This window comes from Stegodyphus dumicola, chromosome 4 (assembly GCF_044657685.1).
Source record: "Stegodyphus dumicola isolate Sdum_Otavi_A_Nest chromosome 4, ASM4465768v1".
NCBI lineage: Eukaryota > Metazoa > Arthropoda > Arachnida > Araneae > Eresidae > Stegodyphus > Stegodyphus dumicola.
This window is the reverse complement of record NC_140771.1, coordinates 76,494,407-76,516,767: the sequence shown is the minus strand read 5'-3', so window position 1 is coordinate 76,516,767 and position 22,361 is coordinate 76,494,407. Positions and strand designations below refer to the sequence as shown.

General features: G+C 33.7%; 1 protein-coding gene across 8 annotated transcripts in view; it reads right to left on the bottom strand.

The window, feature by feature from the left end:
- Positions 1 to 7,187: 7,187 nt before the first annotated feature.
- Positions 7,188 to 22,361, bottom strand: part of LOC118197730 (uncharacterized) — a 67,335-nt gene continuing 52,161 nt past the window's right edge. For all 8 annotated transcript variants that reach the window (XM_035369263.2, XM_035369265.2, XM_035369264.2 and 5 more), the window contains 3 exons: positions 17,419 to 17,546; positions 11,969 to 12,160; positions 7,188 to 7,313 (listed from right to left, as the gene is read on the bottom strand). In XM_035369263.2, coding sequence (XP_035225154.1) covers positions 7,285 to 7,313; positions 11,969 to 12,160; positions 17,419 to 17,546 — 349 coding nt within the window. In that variant the 3' untranslated portion in view covers positions 7,188 to 7,284. The remainder of the gene's footprint in view (positions 7,314 to 11,968; positions 12,161 to 17,418; positions 17,547 to 22,361) is intronic.

The window sequence follows — 22,361 nt, the reverse complement described above, 5'->3', positions numbered from 1 at the left end:
CCAGGAGTGATTGTCTGGGGTGCCATTTCATTTCCTAGTAGGACCCCTTTGGTTTTCCTCCGTCGCAACCTTACAGCACAGCGGTACGTCGACGAAGTTCTAAGGCCCGTTGTGTTGCCCTTCATGTCACGACACCCTGGGCTTACATTTCAAGAAGATAATACCCGCCCCCACACCGCACATGTTTGTACTGCCTGCCTTAGTGCTTGCCGAACATTACCTTGGCCAGCAAGGTCGCCGGATCTCTCTCCTATTGAGCACGTTTGCAGCATTATGGGCAGGGCTCTCCAACCAGCTCGGGATGTTGACTATCTAACGCCCAGTTGGACATAATTTGGCACGATATCCCCCAGGAGGACATCCGCAACCTTTATCAATCGATGCCAAGCCGAATAACTGCTTGTATAAAGGGCAGAGGTGAACAACGCATTACTGACTTTGTGAAGCTCTGTCACTTCAATAAATCATCCAATTTTTCTCAAACTGTAATCATTTGTTTTACTGTACATGTACATCACTTCTACCGATTTTCGTTCCATTCGGATAACTCCTCCTTAGTGTGTCGGTTTTTTTTTTCTTTTCTTTTTTTTTTTTTGTTTTGTTTTGTTTTTGTCTAAGAGTGTATTTTTAGTCTAAAGAGACATTAACCCCTCCAAAAAAAAAGTGTATTTGTGTAAATGGGGGGGGGAATAATTAAAAAAAGGAAACTTTCAGATTTTATATTACGCCCTAAAGGGTGTTTTTTTTTTTAAAGTTTTTTGTGTTACCTTTATTGATTAAATATCATATTCTCCGCACTTAAACTACATAAAATTCAATTCAAGAGCAATATCACAAATATTTAAAAACAGCAAAGCGGCATAACTTTCGAATTTCCGATACACAGTCTTGCGCGCTGAAGATAAAAATGCTTTTTTCCGTATAGTGTTCTCATTGCTCGCTTTGAAATCGTTGAGTTTGCTAATAAAAAATTCGTTGAAGTTTTGCAAAATTTGAAATAGATAATAAAACTAATTCAAAATTTGCGCTTCTAGGTGTTGTTGTCACATGTTCGATTGGAGGACTATGTTATTCATAATCTGTTTTTTCACAATGCGAGAAACATTCATGCATTCATTCAGATTCTTCATTATTTAGTTTATTTAAATATAATGCATGGAGAAAATATTTGGTGGCAACGGTCTGAAAAGTGAACCGTAGAAGGTGAAACGACGGAAAATGCCTCAAACTTAACCGTTTTAAACCGGCTGTCTATTTTATAACATCCGGTAGGTATTCAGTTATGTTAATGAAAGTTCCTTTTGCCATTGTAAATATATTTTTATAGTGAATATAATATCATTGTCGCACTACCCCATTTATACGTATCTGCAGTGTAAAACATCTTTTGTCCATCATACATGCATAAGACAGGAGTGAGTCTTATTTATGTATATGATTATGCTTGATCTAATTCTCCATTTCATATAGATATTCAGTTTTGAAATATAAGTGCTCATGCTACTCTGTAATATATTAATATATTGCATGTAATATTAAAATCACTGTCGAATTGACCCTTTTATATGTACTGCAATGTAAAACACTGTTTATCCCTTTTGATTGCAATCACTCCTATCATATGCACGTATATCTTTCATGTCATTCTCTCTTTTGTATAGGTATTCAATAAGTTCAATATAAATGTCCATTTCTACTATTGTAAATATATTAATATAATGCGCATAATATCGAAATCACTGTCTCATTTATATGTATCTGCATGCAATCATCCTTATCGTATCAAATGCATCCTATCATCTAGACACATATAGTTCCTGTTTTCTCTGTTTTATATAGCTATTTAATTACTTCAATATGAATGCTCATTCCCACTATTGGAAACATATTAATATGATAGATTTAATATCAAAATTAATTCCGCATTACCCCATTTATGTGTATCTGAAGTATAAAATACTGTTTACTCCTTTGACTGCAATCACCCCTTTCATATCATATGTATCCTATTATATACAAGTACATGTATCTAGTTCATATCATTCTTTGTTTTTATATAGTTATCCATTTAGTTCAATATGAGTGTTTATTCCCACTATTGGAAATATTTTAATCTAATGCACGCACTATCAAAACCACTGTCACACTATCCCATTTATATGTATCTAAAACACTGTTTATTCCCTTTGAATGCAGTCACTCTTATCATATCAAATGCGTCCCATCATATGGATGTATATATGTAGTTCATATCATTCTCTGTTTTATATAGCTAGTCACTTATTTCAATATGAATGCTCATTTCCACTATAAGAAATGTATTAATATGATATGTAATACCAAAATTAATGTCGCATTACTCCATTTATATGTATCTGCAGTGTACATTGTTTACCTCTTTGACTGCAATCAATCTCATCATATCATATGTATCCTATTATATGCAAGTACATGAATCTAGTTCATGTCATTCTTTGTTTTTATATAGCTATTCAATTAGTTCAATGTGAGTGTGTATTCCCACTATTGGAAATATTTTAATATTATGTGCGTAATATCAAAATCACTGCCGCGTTTTCCCATATATATATACCTACAAGCAAACGGACCTGTGTGTAACCATATTGTAAAACACTGTTTATCCCCTTTGAGTGCAATCACCATTCTCATATCAAATGCATCCTATCATATGCATGTGTCATATGCATGTATATATAATTTATGTCATTCTCAGTTTTATATAGATATTCAGTTTGTTCAATATGAGTGTGCCTTCTTACTGTTGTGAAAATATTATTATAATGAATGTAATACCAAAATTAGGGTTGCATTACCCCATTTATAGATATATCTGTAGTATAAAACACTGTTTATTCCCTTTGACTACAGTCACTCTTGTCATACGTATGTGCAGCTATATACTTGATGTAATTCTTTTTTTATCTATATATAATCTCTATATATCTGTAGATAATAAATTTCACAATACAAGTATTCAATCTTCTATTGTAAATATATTGATATAATGTATGTAATAACAAACTCATTGTCACATTACCATCTTTATACGTATCTGTAGTATATGCCTTTTGACTGGAATCACCTGAGTCATATGAATATATGTATATACTTGGTGCAATTCTTTGTCATATTGTTACGAAATGTAAAGACACGGTAAGATGGCTTCCCCTCAAAGCAGTTTTAGGGTAGCCATAAAATGGCAGGGGAACGCTAGATTGCCACATTTGGCTATATTTGGCTACAAAATTGGCGATATGCCATGGACGGATGGAGAACCTTCTGGAACGATTTCTTACCGGTTTAGCCCAGAATGTTCTCGAACACAAGCCGAATGCTAAATAAACCCTGCTGGTCCGCAGTGTATGTGTGTGCCTCGTCGAGAGGGCGAGTGAGAGTGCCTCGTAAAGTGCGAGATAGTTAGTATCGAGTTGGTCTCTCGTCTAGCGAGTCAATCCTTGCGGAGTCGATCGAGTTGACAGCCGGGCAGCGAGTGCCGAGTGGGTCGTCTAATGCACCGAAAGAGTCTCGTAGTGTATCGCGGTTAGTGCATCGTCGAGAGAGCGTGTTGAGCTCCGGGAACGACTGAACCGAAGAGTCGGAAGCTGTGCTCTGTGTGTCGTCGAGTGCATAGTGAGTTGTAGCGTGGAAAGTCTCAGAGTACGTGGAGTTCCGAGAACGACCGAGCAGAGTCGGGAGCTGTACTCTGGTGCTTGCAGTGAAGCTGTCTCCACCATGATAGCTTGATAACCTGAAAGCTGTGCTGATTGTGTCAGCGTGTTTATTAGATCTTCGACGACTGTAAAAAAAGTGACTTTGGAGCTGTCCTAATTAATATTGGCTAAATAAAGTGTGTTTGGATATTTCATCAAGTAGTGCCGTCGTTATTCACTCCAAATCCACACGAACCCCGTACGAAAGTGAAGGAAGAAAATAACGTAACAATATATAAATATTCAAAATTTGTAATTGTTCATTCCACTGTTGTAAATATATTAATATTACACATAAGTTTCACATAAAAAAAACAGGAATGTAACCATAGTGTAATACTAAATCAACCAACTGGAATGCTAAGGACAAAAAATTTTCAATGTCGAGGTCATCAATGGATGTCATCTTCGCGGTGTACTGGTATTTGGAGAATTACAGTAATAGTTTACTAATGCAGTTCCGCATACATTATATGGAACTGGAACCTACAAACACTAGAATTTTCAAATGTTAAAAATGGATTTTACAGATATTTACAATGATGTTTTAACAGTTTCAGTTCCGGAAGACAGAATTTGGAGCTGAGTCATTTGAATTTTGAACAGAATTCTGCATTGTGTTATTAGCTGTTACAGTTATTAAAATGTTTTATAGTTACTATAGAATTGACGTTTACAGTCTTTAAAATATTTAATGTTTACCATCTTGATAGGCGCTACAACTCATCAGAGTTATCAGTTATATATTTAGTTATCTGTCTCGCTCTATTTAGAGCCCGTGATTGTCAGGACACAATTTTAGTTCATTACATGTCGATGATTTTATCAAATTTAGCCTTGCCGTCATTCGATAGTCGTGTAGATAGTGGCTAAGGTCGTCCTTGCTACCACAGTAGCACATGTCCGTTTCTCTTTTCCCAAATCTATGTAGATATGCAGGGTTGGGACAATAACCTGTGTAGAGCTGTGTGACATAACTAAAATTCAACTACATTTCTGGAGACCTTCGGAAAATATTTATAGGTCACTCAATCGTCATCCGTTTTCTTCCAATTATATTGCCGCCATTTTGATATGGCCTGATCATTAGCCCCTTTCTCCTAAAGAATGAATAAGAAAGGTATGAAATAAGAAATGAACCTATAATTTGTTACGAAGCATAAACCTGGGACCTTAATATAAATAACACAATGAAAAAAGAAGCTTCTGAAAATTCAAAGAAGATCGGCACTACTGCTAACTAAAGGTTATGAAACTCTCCAACACTGACATTGTTCAATCTGGTTGAAATTTCCTGACCTGCAGAAAACTCAAAATGTGATCAATACTGAAATACTAAGAGTACGACAAGATGTAATTCTCTCTCAGAATCACTATATCAACTCTGAGATTGAAGTCAATATACACAGCATCCATCCAGCAGAACGATTTCAGAAATCTACACCACAAACACAGAAGCGTCATATTTAAGAAATACCCGCATAGATGGTTCCAAAATGGAAACAGGCACAGCCTGTACATTCTGTGTTACTCAAAATAATCAGATGATATAGAATTGAATGCTAAATTATGGACTATTAACTCAGTATTTCAGACAGACATTAAACAAGCAGCAGCTAAATATGCACTAGCACATCGAACACAAACCATTATCAATTCAGATAGCTTCTGTAGTATTTTGGCTATAACAGATACCAAAAGCAAAAAGAGACTTGTGTATGACATCAGCCATCTCGTTGCACACTGCAAAGGAAAGATTAAACTGAGATGAGTCCAAAGCTCACATTGGAAAGGAAGGAAATGAGCTCGCAAATAAACTAGCGAAAACCGTAATAGCTGATCCTATAGTACGCATCACATCTACAATCCAAATCCAGTCTCCTACCTGAAGAACACCTCAGACAATGGACGATACAGAGAAGAGAGAAGCCACGCGTGTTAGCCAGAGCGAAGCAAAGCGGGACTACGCCTTCAGAAGAAGCTTAAGATATAGAGCCAAAAGGTTTCGGTTCCGATTGATTTAATTTGATTGGAGAAAAGATATCTACATTGCTACATTAAGTAAGATGGCATGAAACGGATCAATTTTGAAATGGGGCATTTTAGATTGATATATTATAAACAGCTACTAGTTTTAGGATAAAAAGGGGGAAATGTTTAAATTAAAATGAAGATTAAAAGCAGACTATTAAAATTAGAAGTTTGCTTTCCATATTTTATTAGCTTACATATGCATAATTATGTAAGATGTATATACAACTTTTAATACATATATCATTATAGTGTGCTAATTATTTAAGCCAAGGGGATTTTTTTAATAATTTATATACTACATACCTTTATATGTAATTATAATAATGAAAATAGAAACTATGTCCTCCTTTAGCAGAAATGACCTGTACAATCCGCTTAGGTGTTAGCTCTAGTAGTGTTCTGCATACATATGTCCTTTCCCCCCCCCCCAATGGAGCAACCCTTTTATAGCGTTCTTAATCATGCGCTCGTCGTACAATCCATTTTGCTTGAGAATGTGCCACAAGTTTTCGATCAGATTTAAGTCTGGTGAATTTGCAGGACAATCTAGCACACAAATTTTATTTTCCAACATAAACCTTCTCACGGGTTTCGAACTGTGGCATGAAGGCAAGTCATGTTGTTAAGTCGTGCAAGGCAAATTCCTACAAAGAAATCAATGACAAATGACAGAATCCTACGTTTTAAAATTTCTACATACTTCAATGAATTCATCATTCCATCAAAGAAACTGTAACTCTATTGCGATAATCAGATTGAATAAGTTTGGTTCTGCCGATTACAATAAAAAAGGGATATGCACAGCTAGATGTTATAGCAGCTCCATTTACAAAATTTCCACTTTCTATGGCTAATCGTTTTTGAGTTATGAGAGATACATACGTATGTATAGAAGTCACGATAAATCCCTTTTTAAATTCATTTTACAATTCGTTTTGAAATAAATATTCTTTTATTTTGCCTGTACGTACAGACGTCAGGCGAAAAATAATCAAATGGATTCAGGAGTGGTCAAAATGGATAGTTCTGTTAAAATATGATAACCGAAATTTTACGCGTTAACAATATTTCTTTACTTCATACAAGAAAGTAAGAATTGGAAGTAAAATAGCTAATAAATTAATTTAGGATATTTTAATACCAAATAATACTTAAAAATCTACTCCAGACTCGAAACTACTTTCTAAAAAATGATCGACTGAGATTATAATTTTTGACAATATTATCAGAAAATCTCTGCTATAGATACAGTTATAGTTTAAAGCTCTGGGCGTGCATTCTTAGAATAGCAAAAACATTTAATGAAAAGCGACAGTTTGTTTACTTTATTCAACACAATTTAAATAACTGAAACTTTGTAAGACGTATGCTGTTTTTAATTTGTGCATGATGAGCAACTTCAAGAAAAAAATAAAACGCAGATCAATGAATAACTACAGTTTATATAAAAGAAGATACAATTAGTTCATGATTAGGTACTGAGAAAATTCCTTTTTGTGTCTAGTGTTAGCAGAATATTTTAGTCTGATGGCTTTGGAATTAAGTCAGCTGAAAAAGAAAAGAAATATATACATATAAAAAAGATGTATAGTAGAAATTAATGTCAAATTATTTATCATAAATTAGAAAGAACTGTAAAAATAAGATCAATGATCAGTGAAAAGCACACATTAATTGCTAACTAGCTCATTGATATTGACAAATTTATTAACCACCTGAAATTTCAAGCTGCACTTTAATATTTTTTTTAAGTAACAGAGGTGCTATTAATTTCATTTACTTTTTTTTTTTTCCTGTGAATATCACTTTTGCGTCCGTCGTATCACCTTTGCGTCCGTCGTAAAATAGAAGGATGATATCTCTCAATGTTGTTGCCACGTATTATTTTTAATAAATAATATATAAAATATAAAAAAGGGCACGAGAACACAAGTAAAAGGACGTGGCCTCCAAATGTTATCACCATTGCTTATTTTTAAGAAAACAATACAACGATTAATAAAGAAATTTATAAACAACACTTAACACTCTATCGAAAATTCTAAAGATATGTTGCTTTTAAAAATTGTGTGGTTTTACTGTATATAGTGTTGATTAGAAAAAAAGCGATATTTAATGATAAATTTAAAAGTTGTGTCAACAACAGTCAGTCCAAGAACAGAATGGTAAACTGTGAGCTCAGTGACAGCATAAAACACCTTATCCCTGATGCGCGATATTAAAATCTGAATTCTTTCGTTTTATGAATTCTATTATTGAGAAATATGCAGATTGAATGAGTTTTAGAGAAGAAATAATATGCAAGCTAAATGAGTGTGGAAGAAGAGACATAGAAACAATTTGAGTGAAAGAAGAGACATAGAAACAAAGTTTAAAAGTTGGAATTACGGACACTAATTAAAGTAGTATAAATGTAGTGACGCAAGTACAAATTGAACAAGTTTAAAGGGGGGATAGAAACCAAATGAGTTTAACAGGAAACACACAGATGCTAATTAAATCAATATATAGGCGGATTAAAAATTACATAAAAAGAGATTTGTTAAGATTTAAAAATTCGTTTTGCTTTCCTTTCATTTTTGGATCAGCAGATAGCATTAAAGCTTGATCCTCTGTTATTTAGCTAGAGAACGTGCTCGAATTCTTTTCTATTGTTCTCTCGAATACTCGTATTTCTCATTCGCTATTTTACCTCCGCAACTGAAGAAGATTCCATTTAAGTTTTGAAATCACAAGCCTGGAGATTTATTCCCATTACACAGATTTCTGTTGCTTGTAATTAGTTACCTTAATATTTATGTTAAGATTAATTAGTTCAATTAAAGTAGGCTTTCGCAATTTCTTGACTCGACGAACAGCTGTTTGCAGTTTAGTGTGAGTAAATCCAGCTCAACCAAAATCCATAACATTTTTATAAAGCTTTTATTGACAAAGCAGAAAGCAGTTTAAATCAATATTTTTAAGTAAGATGTTAAATTATTTAGCAAAAATTTATATTTTTAGAGAGTAGAACTTAAATTCAATTTCAACTCGAGATAGTTGACAATCTTTTACTTTCCAGATACCTGCAAAAAGTGTTTTGACAAATTAAATGGTCTAGTCAAGAAGAAAGAATTACCTCTAACGCGTACTTTTAATATATTATAATACAAAAAACTAATGATGTCGAAAAACTAGACAAGCCAAGCGTGATTAATTTTAAGAATGTGCAGATCTCATTCCGTAAGATTTTACATAAAGTAAAAAATTCACTTATTTTTCGACTTTTCTTTAACTCTGATTTCAACTCCTTCTGTCCTCACAGCGGTAATCATATGAAGAGTTACGAATGGACATTTACGAATAAGAGCATTGTTACATACTCACGGACTTGGTATGGACTGAATGTGCACCAGACCGATGATAGCTTGATGAAATTTATTTTTCCATGAACACTATACAATTCTGGAACTCTTCACACAAAGGTACCTCTTCCGTATGCTCTTCTAAATATGACAGAGCACAATTAACAGTTACTACTTTAGACTACTAAGAACGTTGACCACAAAGCAATACAAAAAGCTTCAAATGCATAACCTCGCACTTGTGATCTCTTAAACGCTCAGTGCTCTGAGCTAAACTCTGAACTAAACTGAAAGCTAGTCCAGTCCATATTGAAATTGCTGGATTATCGCTGAGAACACGCTATGTTTCGGGCTCCTGACAAATATGCCCGAAGGGCGCCTGACATGAAAGTGTTCAAACCGATGAAGGAGAGGTCTAACATGTTAAAAGAAGGAGGTGACCAACTGTCACAAGTCAGGACAAGCAAATCCAAGCTAAAGCTGCAGACCAGGAGAGGCAAGTGTTGGTGTGAAGCACATCATGACAGTTTGAGTGGTGAACAGATAAACTTAAAAATGAAAATACAATTACAAAATACTCAGTACGATTGAAACAAATATGCAAGAAAAATAACATGAAAAGCATATGTACACAATATACAAGCTGCATCAACTACGTAGGGAAGTTGGAGTCGCAAATTTTACGCCTCCGATTTTCGTCATACGTGTATCGTTCGAAAGCCATTTATGGTTATACAGTGCGTTGATCAATTTTTCGCAGGAAAAAAAGTGGGTGTTGCCATTCGAAAATTTCGAAATTTTTTTATTGTAACTGTGAGAGCTTTATTGTTTTAAATCATCACAATCTCGAGCGCATACATTCAAATAATAGTACTTGAAATTTCATTTCGAGTGTTTGAGCGGATAGGCCGCTAGGGATTCATATGTCGGAGAGTGTTTTATGGCCAACCTATATAATGTTTCCATATTAGTTTAAATGCGTATTCATCTAATAAATATTAGAAGCATATTCTATAAAATGTTTAAATGCATATTTTATAAAATAATCGCTATTTCACCAGCGTCATCTCTATTGAATTGATAATTTCTGTTGATAAATCATATTAAACATTCAGAGGCCTTTTGGCCGACCAGTAAATTCTGAACACTTTCAGATTTTTTTTCCTTTTTACTTTTTTTTAGGGGGTTACATATAAGCAAGTCATATCATGTAACAAGGTGGAGTTTTGGTCACTGTTTCTTCAGGAAACTTTCCGGAATCCCGGTAGCCTCATCTGCTCATTTACTTAACATAAGGGGAAGTCGAATTCAGAGGTCTGCAAAGTACGGCTCGCGAGCACTATCAATCTGGCCTGCCAAACAGTTTTTTAAATAATTTCATAAAATTTAAAATAAGCAAGATAACATACAAATTAACTATTTTATATAACAACCAATCTATAAATGCATTGTCTGTCAGGCATATTCTTTATAAAACGTATTATAAATATTAAGCAACCATTTCTTAACTTAACAATGAGTGAAATACAGTAACACTCCTTCAAAAAATTTGCAATTGTAATTTTTACCAAAATAAAGGTTTCCTGTGTTATCATTACATACTTTCATAATAGTTTTTTAGATTTGTTCATAGATACTATTTTCAGCAACGATTTTATTTTTAAATCGTAATTTTTGTCCCCCATATATTGTAAGTTATATTAATTTTGAAATTTTTTTTTGACATGAAACTTGCCCAAAATATGAAATGCATATGAGCAAAAGTTTGCATCTGATTTCGAAATGTAAACAAAATACGCTTAATTTTTTAAATTAGAAATGCCAGAGCCCCATGGAAAGTTGTTGGGAAAGAGAAACGATAGTAAATAAATAAAATAACCAATAAAGTAATTAAAGTTCAATTAAATATAACGCGATGTTACAAATTTTATAAATTATGAAATTAATATTAAAGAGTTAAATAATAAAATAAAATACTGCACCTCATCTCATTTGGGACTCCGGCTGAAATTAAAATTTTATTCAAAATCTAAGAAATAGTTCAGCCGGGCTCCGGTTGAATTTAAGCAACTGTAAATATAGTGTAATATATTTGTTCAAGGGATAATGAAATTAAAGACGATTCTTTTTCCAGCATGCCAATGAAAAAGGTAAAATGATTGAAGTGTCACTAATGAGAATTAAGAGGATGCTAGAAATAGTATGGTAGTATTGAAGAGGATTTTAAAGGAGATGTATTGGCATTAAAACAAGGAGAGAAGTATCGAATATTTTTGGCCACAATTCTCTACAGATAAAAGTGACCGGCTGTCATAGATTCCTTGCACTTTCTGGATAATAGGCCTTTCACATGCAGGTGGGAGAATTTTTCTTCTTAAAAGTCTCGATCTCCATCAAAGAATTTGTTTTCCAGGGAAGCATAGGCATGCGTTCAGAAGTTAGAATCGATTTTGAATTTAATTTTATCATTAAAATAAAGTTCTCGCAATCAAAAGGATTTTTTCGTTGAAATTGTGGTTCAGTTACCCCGGAGATTACGAAAGAAATTCCGGAGCCCTGCTACTTAGGGGTTCAGTGCGTTCAGGCTAAAAGTAAAATTTATTTCAAAAACTGAGGAGTTTCGAAGTTAGTGTTTAAGTAAGTTAGGGTTAGCAGTTTAAGCTCTGATGATGAACTAAGCCTTGGCGCTCGAAGCTTCCTGAAAGAACCACTACAGCCCGTAGCCTAAAACGTTTGGAGACCCCTTCGTCTAGCTCATGGAGGTAAGAATACTACCTCCATAGTCTAGCTAGCAATGAACAATGAGTCATTTAGTTTTTTATTCGAGAGGACTAGAATTCTCCAAATAAGGAATCTTACCTCCTTCATTGACCATAGCGCAGTGGGGTAAATTTGGGAAAGTAGTTCCGTTGCAGACGTATCTTTTAGTTTCTATAGCATCATACTGATCATACTCCAGGCAAGAAATGTCGCAGTAAGGTGGCTCCTTGAGCGGTTCTACGCAGTTCAGGTCTCCAGGAGAGATCAAATGAGCCTTGCAGTTGATGTAGGCTATTAATAAAAAGTGCTTACATGAGACCCCATGTTAATTAAGACCGTAATTTAATATGAGATAAAGATGCCTGGAAGTCTGCCAGTGTTTTCTAGTACAGAAATTCTAGTGCATATTCTGTGAATAAAATCTAGAATTTGAAAAAAAATTAAATATTTTTAACAATAATTTACATATAAATATTCATCACGCAATATCTTAACATTAGAAACCTTTTTCTAAATGGATCTTTCATTTTTAGGTTACGTACACATGCAGATATTTCTTTACTCATGTCCTATTTCTATATCAAATATCTCGGTGAGGTTTTGTCGTACGGGAGACATATATTTCGTATTTTATTTTTTATAACCATAACAAAATTTTTCTTAATATAAATATATAAACCGGAAGAACGTGTTGAAAGTTAGATTTCGTGTTTAATCAAAATGTAACTTTTTAAAATTTTAAAAAGCAAAAACTTGAATCTTTGCATCATCTGAAATATGCAGTCACAGCAGCAACTGCACAAGATATTGTTTTGTAACTCCTATTTACATAATTCTCTCTCTATATATATAAATGAATATACACAAAATAAAAAGCAGTTCAAAACTTAATCCAGCTGCACTTTACGGAAAGGAACGACAAGTGGTGGTAAAAATGCAAAATCAAAATATATTCCAAATACATTTAAAATCCCTCTCACACTCATTTCGGAACAAAGCATATGCAAAAAACAAGAAATCAGAAACACAGTGGGAACCTAAAGCGCAACAAATGCCAAAATCAAAAATGAGAAGGAAAACAGAAATTCACATCTTTTCGTTGTATCATCATCAGGTGGTTGGTGTAATGAAAGAAGAAAATACATCAGCTTGTTTCTGAACCAACAGAGACACAAACTTAAGTTTAATACTTAGAATAATCTCACTAAATTGATCAAATTAATAACAACCATAAAATTATAAACAGCTTTAAAAAAGCTTAAAAATTTATTAAAAATTATGTATATATATATATAATTTTTTTAGCATAGAGCCCAAAAAACTAACTGGATTGCTCGTATTTACGTAGATTGTTTTAACACATATTTTATGATTATGGCACTTCTGCTAATGTCTGGAAATAAGATTATAAGTGATAAATTACAATCTAACAACTAAAGATGCAAGTTCCAAGAAGATGTTCAATTCACAAAGATTCAACTGCAAGTTAGCTTTGAAATTTTATATACATTAACATAAATACACTAATATCATTTAATAACACTGAATTTTAAAAACCTGTGTAAGCTTCCTTGTCCTTTAAGTGAACATGCTTGATAACTCTAAGACTTGAAAAGTGAGTTTTCTTCACTGGATTATAGACACAAGTATCCACTGTAGTACATCCTTAGTTTTGTGTTGCAATAGAAAAGAAATGAAAGGCAATCTTTGCCAACGGTCACGCATGGTTTTCTTTAGGCAACTTTGTATCTATGTATTGCTTGTTTTATTTTCTGAGTTGTAGACAAATTGGCATTTTATGTATATATGATCCCTTTCGCAATTGAAGTACATTTTGTTTTCGAACCCAAAGGCACATTTCGCAACGAATAGTTGAGGGTTATTTGTACCAACAATTATGATCGTGAATTTTGGTTTAAAGTTCTGCTATAAGCGAGAAACTGAAGTTTTGCAAGTATAGTGGTACAGCGATATACGTCATTAATTCATCCCAAATCTTTGGATGTACACCAAATAAACTTTCTTAGCGGGAAACAAAGGGAAAATAATTAGACCGCCTTATTAAAAATTTTATTGCTATTATTATAACACAAGTTACTAATACTAAAATACAACTGCACTTCAGTTAACCACTGCACATCATGATGCTGTACTACATAGAGGTTTCTGTGATATCCGATCAAAAAAGAAATTTTTCAACATGCTCTGACGTCTCCGATCTTTCTTTGGGAATCCATTTCAAACCCTTTGCAACATTGGCTGATTTAATAGCGTCTTTTTGTTTTCATAATCGCAGACACTATCGTTATTTGACATATTGTATTCAATAGCCAAGTACCGGATACATGTTATATTCATACTTTTCAAGAATCTCTTTTTTCACCCTCATATAACACCAATAATTTTCTTCGCTGTTTGAATCTTCTCATTAACTTTAATAAAACTCATCGTTAATAAATTTAAAAAACAATTTATGCAAGAAAACACAAAAACCACTTAAAAATTTACAATTACAACATAGGTTATTTACTGAATAGTAGCAACAGGTGTACGGACATTGGTAGCATTGTCACAAAAGAGGTGAACAAGTGTACTACGCACAGTCGTGACTCATCGAATTCGAGACATATTCCAAATAAATGCCGTATAGCAAACAAAAATTTTCGCATCCAAACAGGATGTATTGTATACCGAGTTGGATGTATTTCAAAGCGTCATGTAGATAAAACTTAAGCATCTAAAATAAAATAAAGTCATATATATGATGAGAAAAAATAAGAAATGAGTTAAAATTATGAGTACTTTAATTAAAAAGTATGTAAAATTCGGTGCAAAATGAAATAAAGAATAAAAATTAATTATGTAATTACGGAAAACAAACTTGTTATTCTGAACAGGAAATATAAGAAATAAGTTAAAATTGAGAGTACATATTAAACTATAAAGCTTATATATGGTAGAAATCAATTTATTTCTAAAATTAAGACCATGCGAAACAATCATTAAATTTGTACATAAGAGTGGAAAATGTTGAGAGCATATAGACACTAACCATTATAAACACAGTAAAATAGCTGGAATACCAAGAAAAATACAATGACTAAAAATCCTAAAATTAAAGGTAATTATTGCCGGAAAATCACTAAAAGATCACCTCTTTGCGAATCCGCGTGCAGGTTCATCCCAAATCAGCCTTCGGTTTTTCTGAGCATTGCACCTCCTGGTTTGAACTCTCCGCTTCGTACTGCTCACCATAAATCTTTCAGTAAATGCTTCGTAACTCAGGCAACAGACGCTCTTGATACAGGGTAAGACGTTTCATATAGTGGGAGGAAACAGATTAGCGCACTTTGAACAATTAGCTGTGCACAGAATTTTTGGAAGATGTAGTACGTGTAGGCTGTGTTTCGTTTCCCTTCACAGAAACTGGGACTTACAGTCTGCCTATTACGACGGTTCCTATCGATGACCTATCATTTGTATCTTCAGGCTATAGAGGGAATTACGTTTTTCGAAACAATAAATAAGAAAAATTAGCTACATCTTCGCCAAGAATGAAACCATAGATATATCACTTTACTAATTTGGCGTGATAACCACTTACACCATGACAGCAGGCATCGAAGAACGTGATAATTGATTGCATTCCTCCTCATTTACAGAGCAACTGGGAAGAAGCACGAGAACCAGTCGAACAAATCCGGGTAGTGAAAATTTACTATTTTTTTATTATTAGTTTTTCTCGCTCTCAACGCGGGAAAATGAAAAATCAACTATCCAGCGCCGAAATTTGAACCATGGATTTTCTAGTCGCTAGTTACACGTGCTAACCCCTTATACCCTGAATGATGTATAATGAAATGTCTTCTTCTTCTTACTAATCTCTCTGATATGAATCAGATCAGATCCGTAAGTTCATTCGCTTTCACAACTTCGAATGCGCAATTAGGTCTCTTCAGCAGATCTTCACATACCAAGGCAACACAACCAAATAGATAGTGGTCAGTAGCTTCATGGTTTTTACATTTGTCACAAGTTGGAAAACTTTTAGTACCATAGGAACAATTGAGGGTCCTTAAATGTCCTGAAATCAACCGAGTCAGACCCGTTTGGTCCTTCCTGTCACTCAGGAAACCAATAACAGTACCAGGACCTGTCCTACGATACCATGAGTGTGTCGATAGCTTTCCCGAGAATTGTTAATTAAAAGTTCTCTCTTGTAATTTGGTGGAAGGGAAAAGGGATGGGAGACCCTCGAACCCGTACCCCCGAGATGCTCTCCATCAAAATTGGCGGCAGAACTGAGCTAAATCGCACTGCCGCCTTTAAAGTGTTCAAGGCTATAGCCAACGGCAGGCGTATCTTGCGCTTCTTCTTACCACGAGGAATTTCGTGGGCTGATGTTAATGTCAGACAACTAAGCATAAGTAACAACAACAACGAACGTGAATAACACCACAGAAAATCTAAAAATAGGGTTAATTAATTTACACTATTATTAAAGTCTTATTCAAAGATTCGAAGGTGAAGATTTGATTGATATTCTTTCATATTTGATAAAAGATAAGTGACCTGAGTTAATTATATTGAGTAATTATCGCTTTCTTGAGAAGGGTATTTATATGTGAACAGTTATTTTCTGCTGTTAAAAATTAATAACAACCAGATAGACTGATGAGAATCTACAATTCGTGCTGAAGAGAGTTTCTAGTAATTTTCCTCCAAGGTTAAAAATCTTATTAAAACCGAAACGCCACGAGGTGTTGTAGTAAAAAATATTGTTTATAATTATTTATATACAAATATATATTTCTTTGAGGGGAGGGGTTAGATGCTTGAAAGAAAAATTTAATAAATAATTCAAATTTTCCGGAAAATTTTTGCAGTTTATTTTTTGTTTAAGATAAAAGTACGTTGTTTAGTGGATTATTCAACACATCACAATTATTTGAAAAAATATCAATCTGAAAATTTGATATTTAGCTCTCAATACGCTTGACTTACAAAGCATAACCAAATACCAGCCTTTGATTTCAGACAGAAACTAAAAAATCGGAATTTTTTCCTTTGCATCGTTATTTTTACGGCTTATGTATGTTTTAATAAAAATTTAATTTTATTTAAACTTTTTTTTTTTTTTTGTTAAGAAAAATTTTTCCCTTTATAGTTTAAAAAAAAATTCGGCCCGCCAGCTGCTTTCAGATCTTGCATTCTGCCCGCATGCATTTTGAATCTGAGACCATTGACCTAACCTACTGAGCAATATATTAATAGAAATCTGATAAAAATTTTGCTAAACATGGAATTTGGAATTCTACTAAATAACAGCTACCTTAAATAACAAATATTCGTTACAAAAGCAGTTGCTTGTACAGCATATATCTTGTAGTATTAAAATATTCAAACACAGTTTTTTCGTTGTCGTTTTCGGAGAAAAGAGAGGAAAAAAGAAAAAGGAGAATTATAATTATCAGTCAAGAATTAAACAGTAATTTAATCAAATTAATGATAAATATAAACATGGTTTAATAAATCATTGGCTGACATACGTTTGCAATCTTCAAAGTCTCTCGGTTTCCACTTATCTTCGGTTAGCCTACAGTTGACCGAAGTCTTACGAGTCACCTTGTTTCCCATATTAAGGCCATAGCCGTAGATACACTTCACTACGCAGTTTCTGGAAAAGAAAATGGGGCAATGATGACAATTAATGATTTCACAGCATATAAAAATATAACAAGTATAAAAAACCAGCATTTATTCCTTTGAAAGGTACACACATTGCTAATATAAAATAAAACAAATGGCTATAGAACAAATTAATAATGTAAAAAATAACTACCTCAACCAAAGGAAATTTCAACAGCAGCCATTACTGTTAAGAAGGGTGTATCAAAATTTACTTTCAGGATGAATTATTCCTTACGAATGGTAAACAGCATTATAAAGCAGCTGTTTAATTACTCTGAAAATTCTGCCTACATAGCGGTCTTTCATGCAAAGCTATTCCTAAGACGTAAGCACGTTATAGCTCTGAATTATTGATTAGTTTTAGACATAAGGGGATTTGAACTAAGCGGCTTATTTAGCCATACTTAACGAGTTATAACTGTAGAGTCATTAAGTATTTTTTTAAACAGGAAACATGAAAAATGCGAAATGCCCTCGCCTAGAATCGAGCCCTGCACCTCTCGAATACGTGCGGAGTGTGGTACTGTAACACCACGAAGGAATGCCGGAAGGAAGGAGAAAATTTACTTACATGATTAAGGCGAAAAGCTACACACAAAACTATTCAATAACGCATCGCTGACTCTCCAGCGGTCATCCGTAAATAGCTGAACACTGGTGATTGTGTCCGGAGCTGAAATCCCGACGAAAGGCTGCACGGACACTTTTATGGTTTTTCCCCATGTGTAACATGGATATGAGTCAATTTTTATGAACACTTTAATTGACAAATCTCGAAAAATTCTAGTAAAGATGTTTTGGGATGCACATACTAAGTAAGTAGAATACGTATAATATACATCTGTCTGGTTGGATTTTTTATAACTTGCTGTTGAATGACAGCAACAATGCCAAATAACAATCATTGGAAATTGTAGATCTCTTATAAGAACCAATAAAAACATATAGCTTCTGAGTAACCGTGCCAAATAAAGGCTTAAAAGACCCTCCATGGGAATATCCCTCCCTTTGGCATGTATCATTGTGTGCGATACCATAATAAAAGAAAAATAAATACAAAATTTTAAAAAAAAATCTATCGATGACACTTAAAACATCATCGATAGATTTTCAGCATTTAACCCGTAATAGGGGACGTGCGGTCTGAAGGACCGCGCCACATGTTCCTCCCATCACCCCTATTACATGCTTTGCCCAATTGAATGGATTCTTCCCAATGCCAATGCCAATGATTTGCAAATTTCGGAGTGCCTATGGTTCAAAACCATTTACCTCCACATCAGAATTACTAAAAGTGAGCAGAAATTGGAAAAATTTGGCATAAGTGATTTACTTGATGCTCAATAGAGGGAGCCACAGGCTCGAGAAAGTTTAGGGATAGAGATGAGAATATAAAAACTTAAGTATCATAAATTTTTTATAAGTTTTTAGGTTTTTATAATTTTTTTGTATTTTATATTTTATACTTTTTTTGGTTTTTATAATTTTTTATACACAGTACAAACACTAAAGCAAAAAGCGGATAGGAAAGAGTTTACGATTAATAGGCTCATTGGCATGTGGCTTGTGTTGGAGAGTGCAAATAATTACTGGGATCACGATGAAAATATTCTTAGGCAGATTTAAAATCTGCGGGAGATGTGATTCTTAAGTAAACAGATTGATAACTTTGCTTGAAGATCTTGATTGCAGTTGTAAAAGATGAAATAAGCAATTATATGGCAGCTCGATGAAGAGACGTCCTTCCTTCATGGCGCGGGGGCTGGAACTGAAGTTGAGACTTAGACTTAGTATGTTGAAGTTGAAAGGGCGTGTCTTGCCCTTTTAGATGGCGGATAGATGCCGAACTCTCGGCCAATCACGGCTCTCGGTCTCTTCTGTGAGCTGCGAATAGCAGGATCGTATGCTGGAATCTGCTGAAGTGCTCGGTTATCAATCTGTTCAATTTTGAGGAATAAATTTCGACTAAGCTTTTTAATATGGTAATCTACAGGTTTAATATTTAGGTCCGAATGAATCACATCTGTACGGACGTACCAGGCTGCATTCAGGGCCATACGTAAGGTCTTACTTTGAAAAGATTGAAGTTTTTTGACATGAGTTTTTGCAGCAGTACCCCAGATTGTACATGCATACATGAAGACAGGTCTCATAATTGATGTATAGAGAAGGATTTTGTTTTTAATTGACAGATGGCTCTTTCGAGCTAAGAGAGGGTAAAGTTGGGCTCTAGCACCTTTTGCTTTATTGAGAACATTTTCAATGTGAAGGCGCCAGAGTAATTTTGAATCAAGTACAACTCCTAGGTACTTGTAAGAGTTTGACCAGGGAACATAGTCATCAAAGAATTTAATATTAATGGAAGGGTACGGGAGGGGGCTACGTTTGAAGATCATAGCAGCACATTTAGCAACATTAATTTTTATTTTCCAAGTGATGAGCCAGTGCTCAAGGCTAGAGAGATAACTCTGAATGTTTTGGACCAAGTTTTCAAGGCGTTTGTGTTGGGCTAGGATGGCCGTATCATCTGCATAAAGTGCAAGAGTGATACTAGGTGATTTTGGTATGTCATTTATGAAAATGTTGAACAAAATTGGGCCTAAAAGTGACCCTTGGGGGACGCCGCTTAGTATAGGATGGGGTGTCGAAATGGAAGAATTAACTCGTACAGAAAAAGATCTATTAGTGAGGTACGAATTAATTATATGAATTAAATGGGCCGAAACGTCAAGTCGTAAGAGCTTGATAATAATTCCTATATGCCAAGTCCTATCAAATGCTTTGGATTCTTCCCCTAGCTTCACGTTTCGTGACCTTCTTTCTGACCTCTTCTCATTGGAATGCTTTGGCAAGTGTATCTGTTGAAATTCTTCTAGAGCGGTCTGTGAGACCTCACCTCCCTCTCCAGTGTTACAATTTTCGGCAGTAGTGAACACATGGCTCTGAAGTTAGGTCCGCGGAGATTCATTTATCCTTCTGATCCACGTTATGGAGAAGAACTGAAAAAAATTCAAGACGAAGTTGGAAGTGATTTTAGTGAAGAAGATGACTGTGAAGAAAATTTCTGCGAAAAGTTGCCCACTCAACAGACTCTGAATTTTCCGCAGACAGGAATGATTTCTTTGATCTAGAAACAACTAAAAATCGGTTCAAATGGTCATCCATTGAACCAAATCGAAAAGTTAGAAGGCCAGCTAACAATATCGTAAGACCTTCCTGGTCTAAGACCTTACGGAAAAATTGATAATTCAGATCCCAAAAATGTATAGCAACTACTTTTTACTGACGAACTTTTAAGCATAATTGTGAAATGGACAAATCTAAAAATTGAAAGAAAAATAAAAAATATATGTGGTCCGATTAAAGGTGAAATTGACTGTTAACCAGAGAACAGGGGCTCCATTACCTAGTTGACATGATGTCTGCCTTACACGGATTAAAGCCCCTGCCTCCAGAAGCTATTTATTATGACTAAGCAGAATAAGTTTACAGTGGCATACAAGGCCTTCAAGAACACAAGAACATAAGTAACATAGTCATAATAGACCCTAAAGAAAGCATGTTACAAGTAGTACCTATAGCATTCAAACAATAAACCGAGTATACTTTCATAATTTGTACTGAAAATACGAAATACTTTCAAAACTGAGTCCAACTAATTTAAATAAAAACTATGGTACAAACAAAATATAATACATCCATTACTGCATATACACAATTAATATCAATTAGATTCACAATTTCAAGAAGAACCATTCAATTTAGAAAAAAAATTGCATAAAGATAAACTAAGACAATAATAAACTGCCAAATAAAATTTTTTCATATGAATTCAGAATTAAGAACCAATAACTTTGATAACTGAACAATATTATCATAAAATACACTGAACCTGAGATATTATTACAATGTAAAACATAAATTTGGTTTAAAAACAAAACCACTCCAAGTAATATAAAAACTCTACATCAGGTTTGCTGGCAACGCGATAGAAATACAGTACAAGAATAATGCCAACATAAATATATGAAAAATTCCGATTCCAAAAACCACATACATTCAAAAATAAGTTAATTCAAAAATAAGTTAATTTATTATAAAATACTGCCTTAAATGCACGTTTTACAATAGAGAACTCAAGTAAAACCAATCAAATTCACAAAAACAGGTCAACTATTCAATTCAGAAAAGTGCAAAAAGGTATACAAAATAATTATTCTAGATTAGGTTTGCTGGCATCGCTAAGACAAATGCAATACTAGAAAAATGCCGACACAAAATATTACAGAATTTCAAAATCAAATACAAAATGCATTCAAGATTAAAGTAAAGAAAATTAATATAAAATAACTATCATGAATGCAAATTTTTATAATAGAATTCAAAATTAATGCCTATCAAATTCACCAAAGTGAATCAATTCAATTACAAAAGAAAGCATTAAAATATGCAAATTAATAAAATTGTTACAAAAATTTTCTGTTAAATTTAATTAACAATTACAAAACTGAACAAAATAATCATGATATATATATGATTAAGAACGATTTCAGTACCATACAACAAATACTATGTGCATCACAAATAAAACCGACTATTTGTACAATATAAGAAAGTAATAGGCTACAAGTAACCGTTACAATTTATAAGAGCATAGATGCATTCAATGTCAGATACGTCTGTTCTACGTAAAACCATTTCTAATTTTAAATCAGTAACATAAGTAGTGGAAACAACAAAACTGAACAATAATAAGCATCAAACACACAAAGTTAAACAATTACCATTATACAGTAAAAAT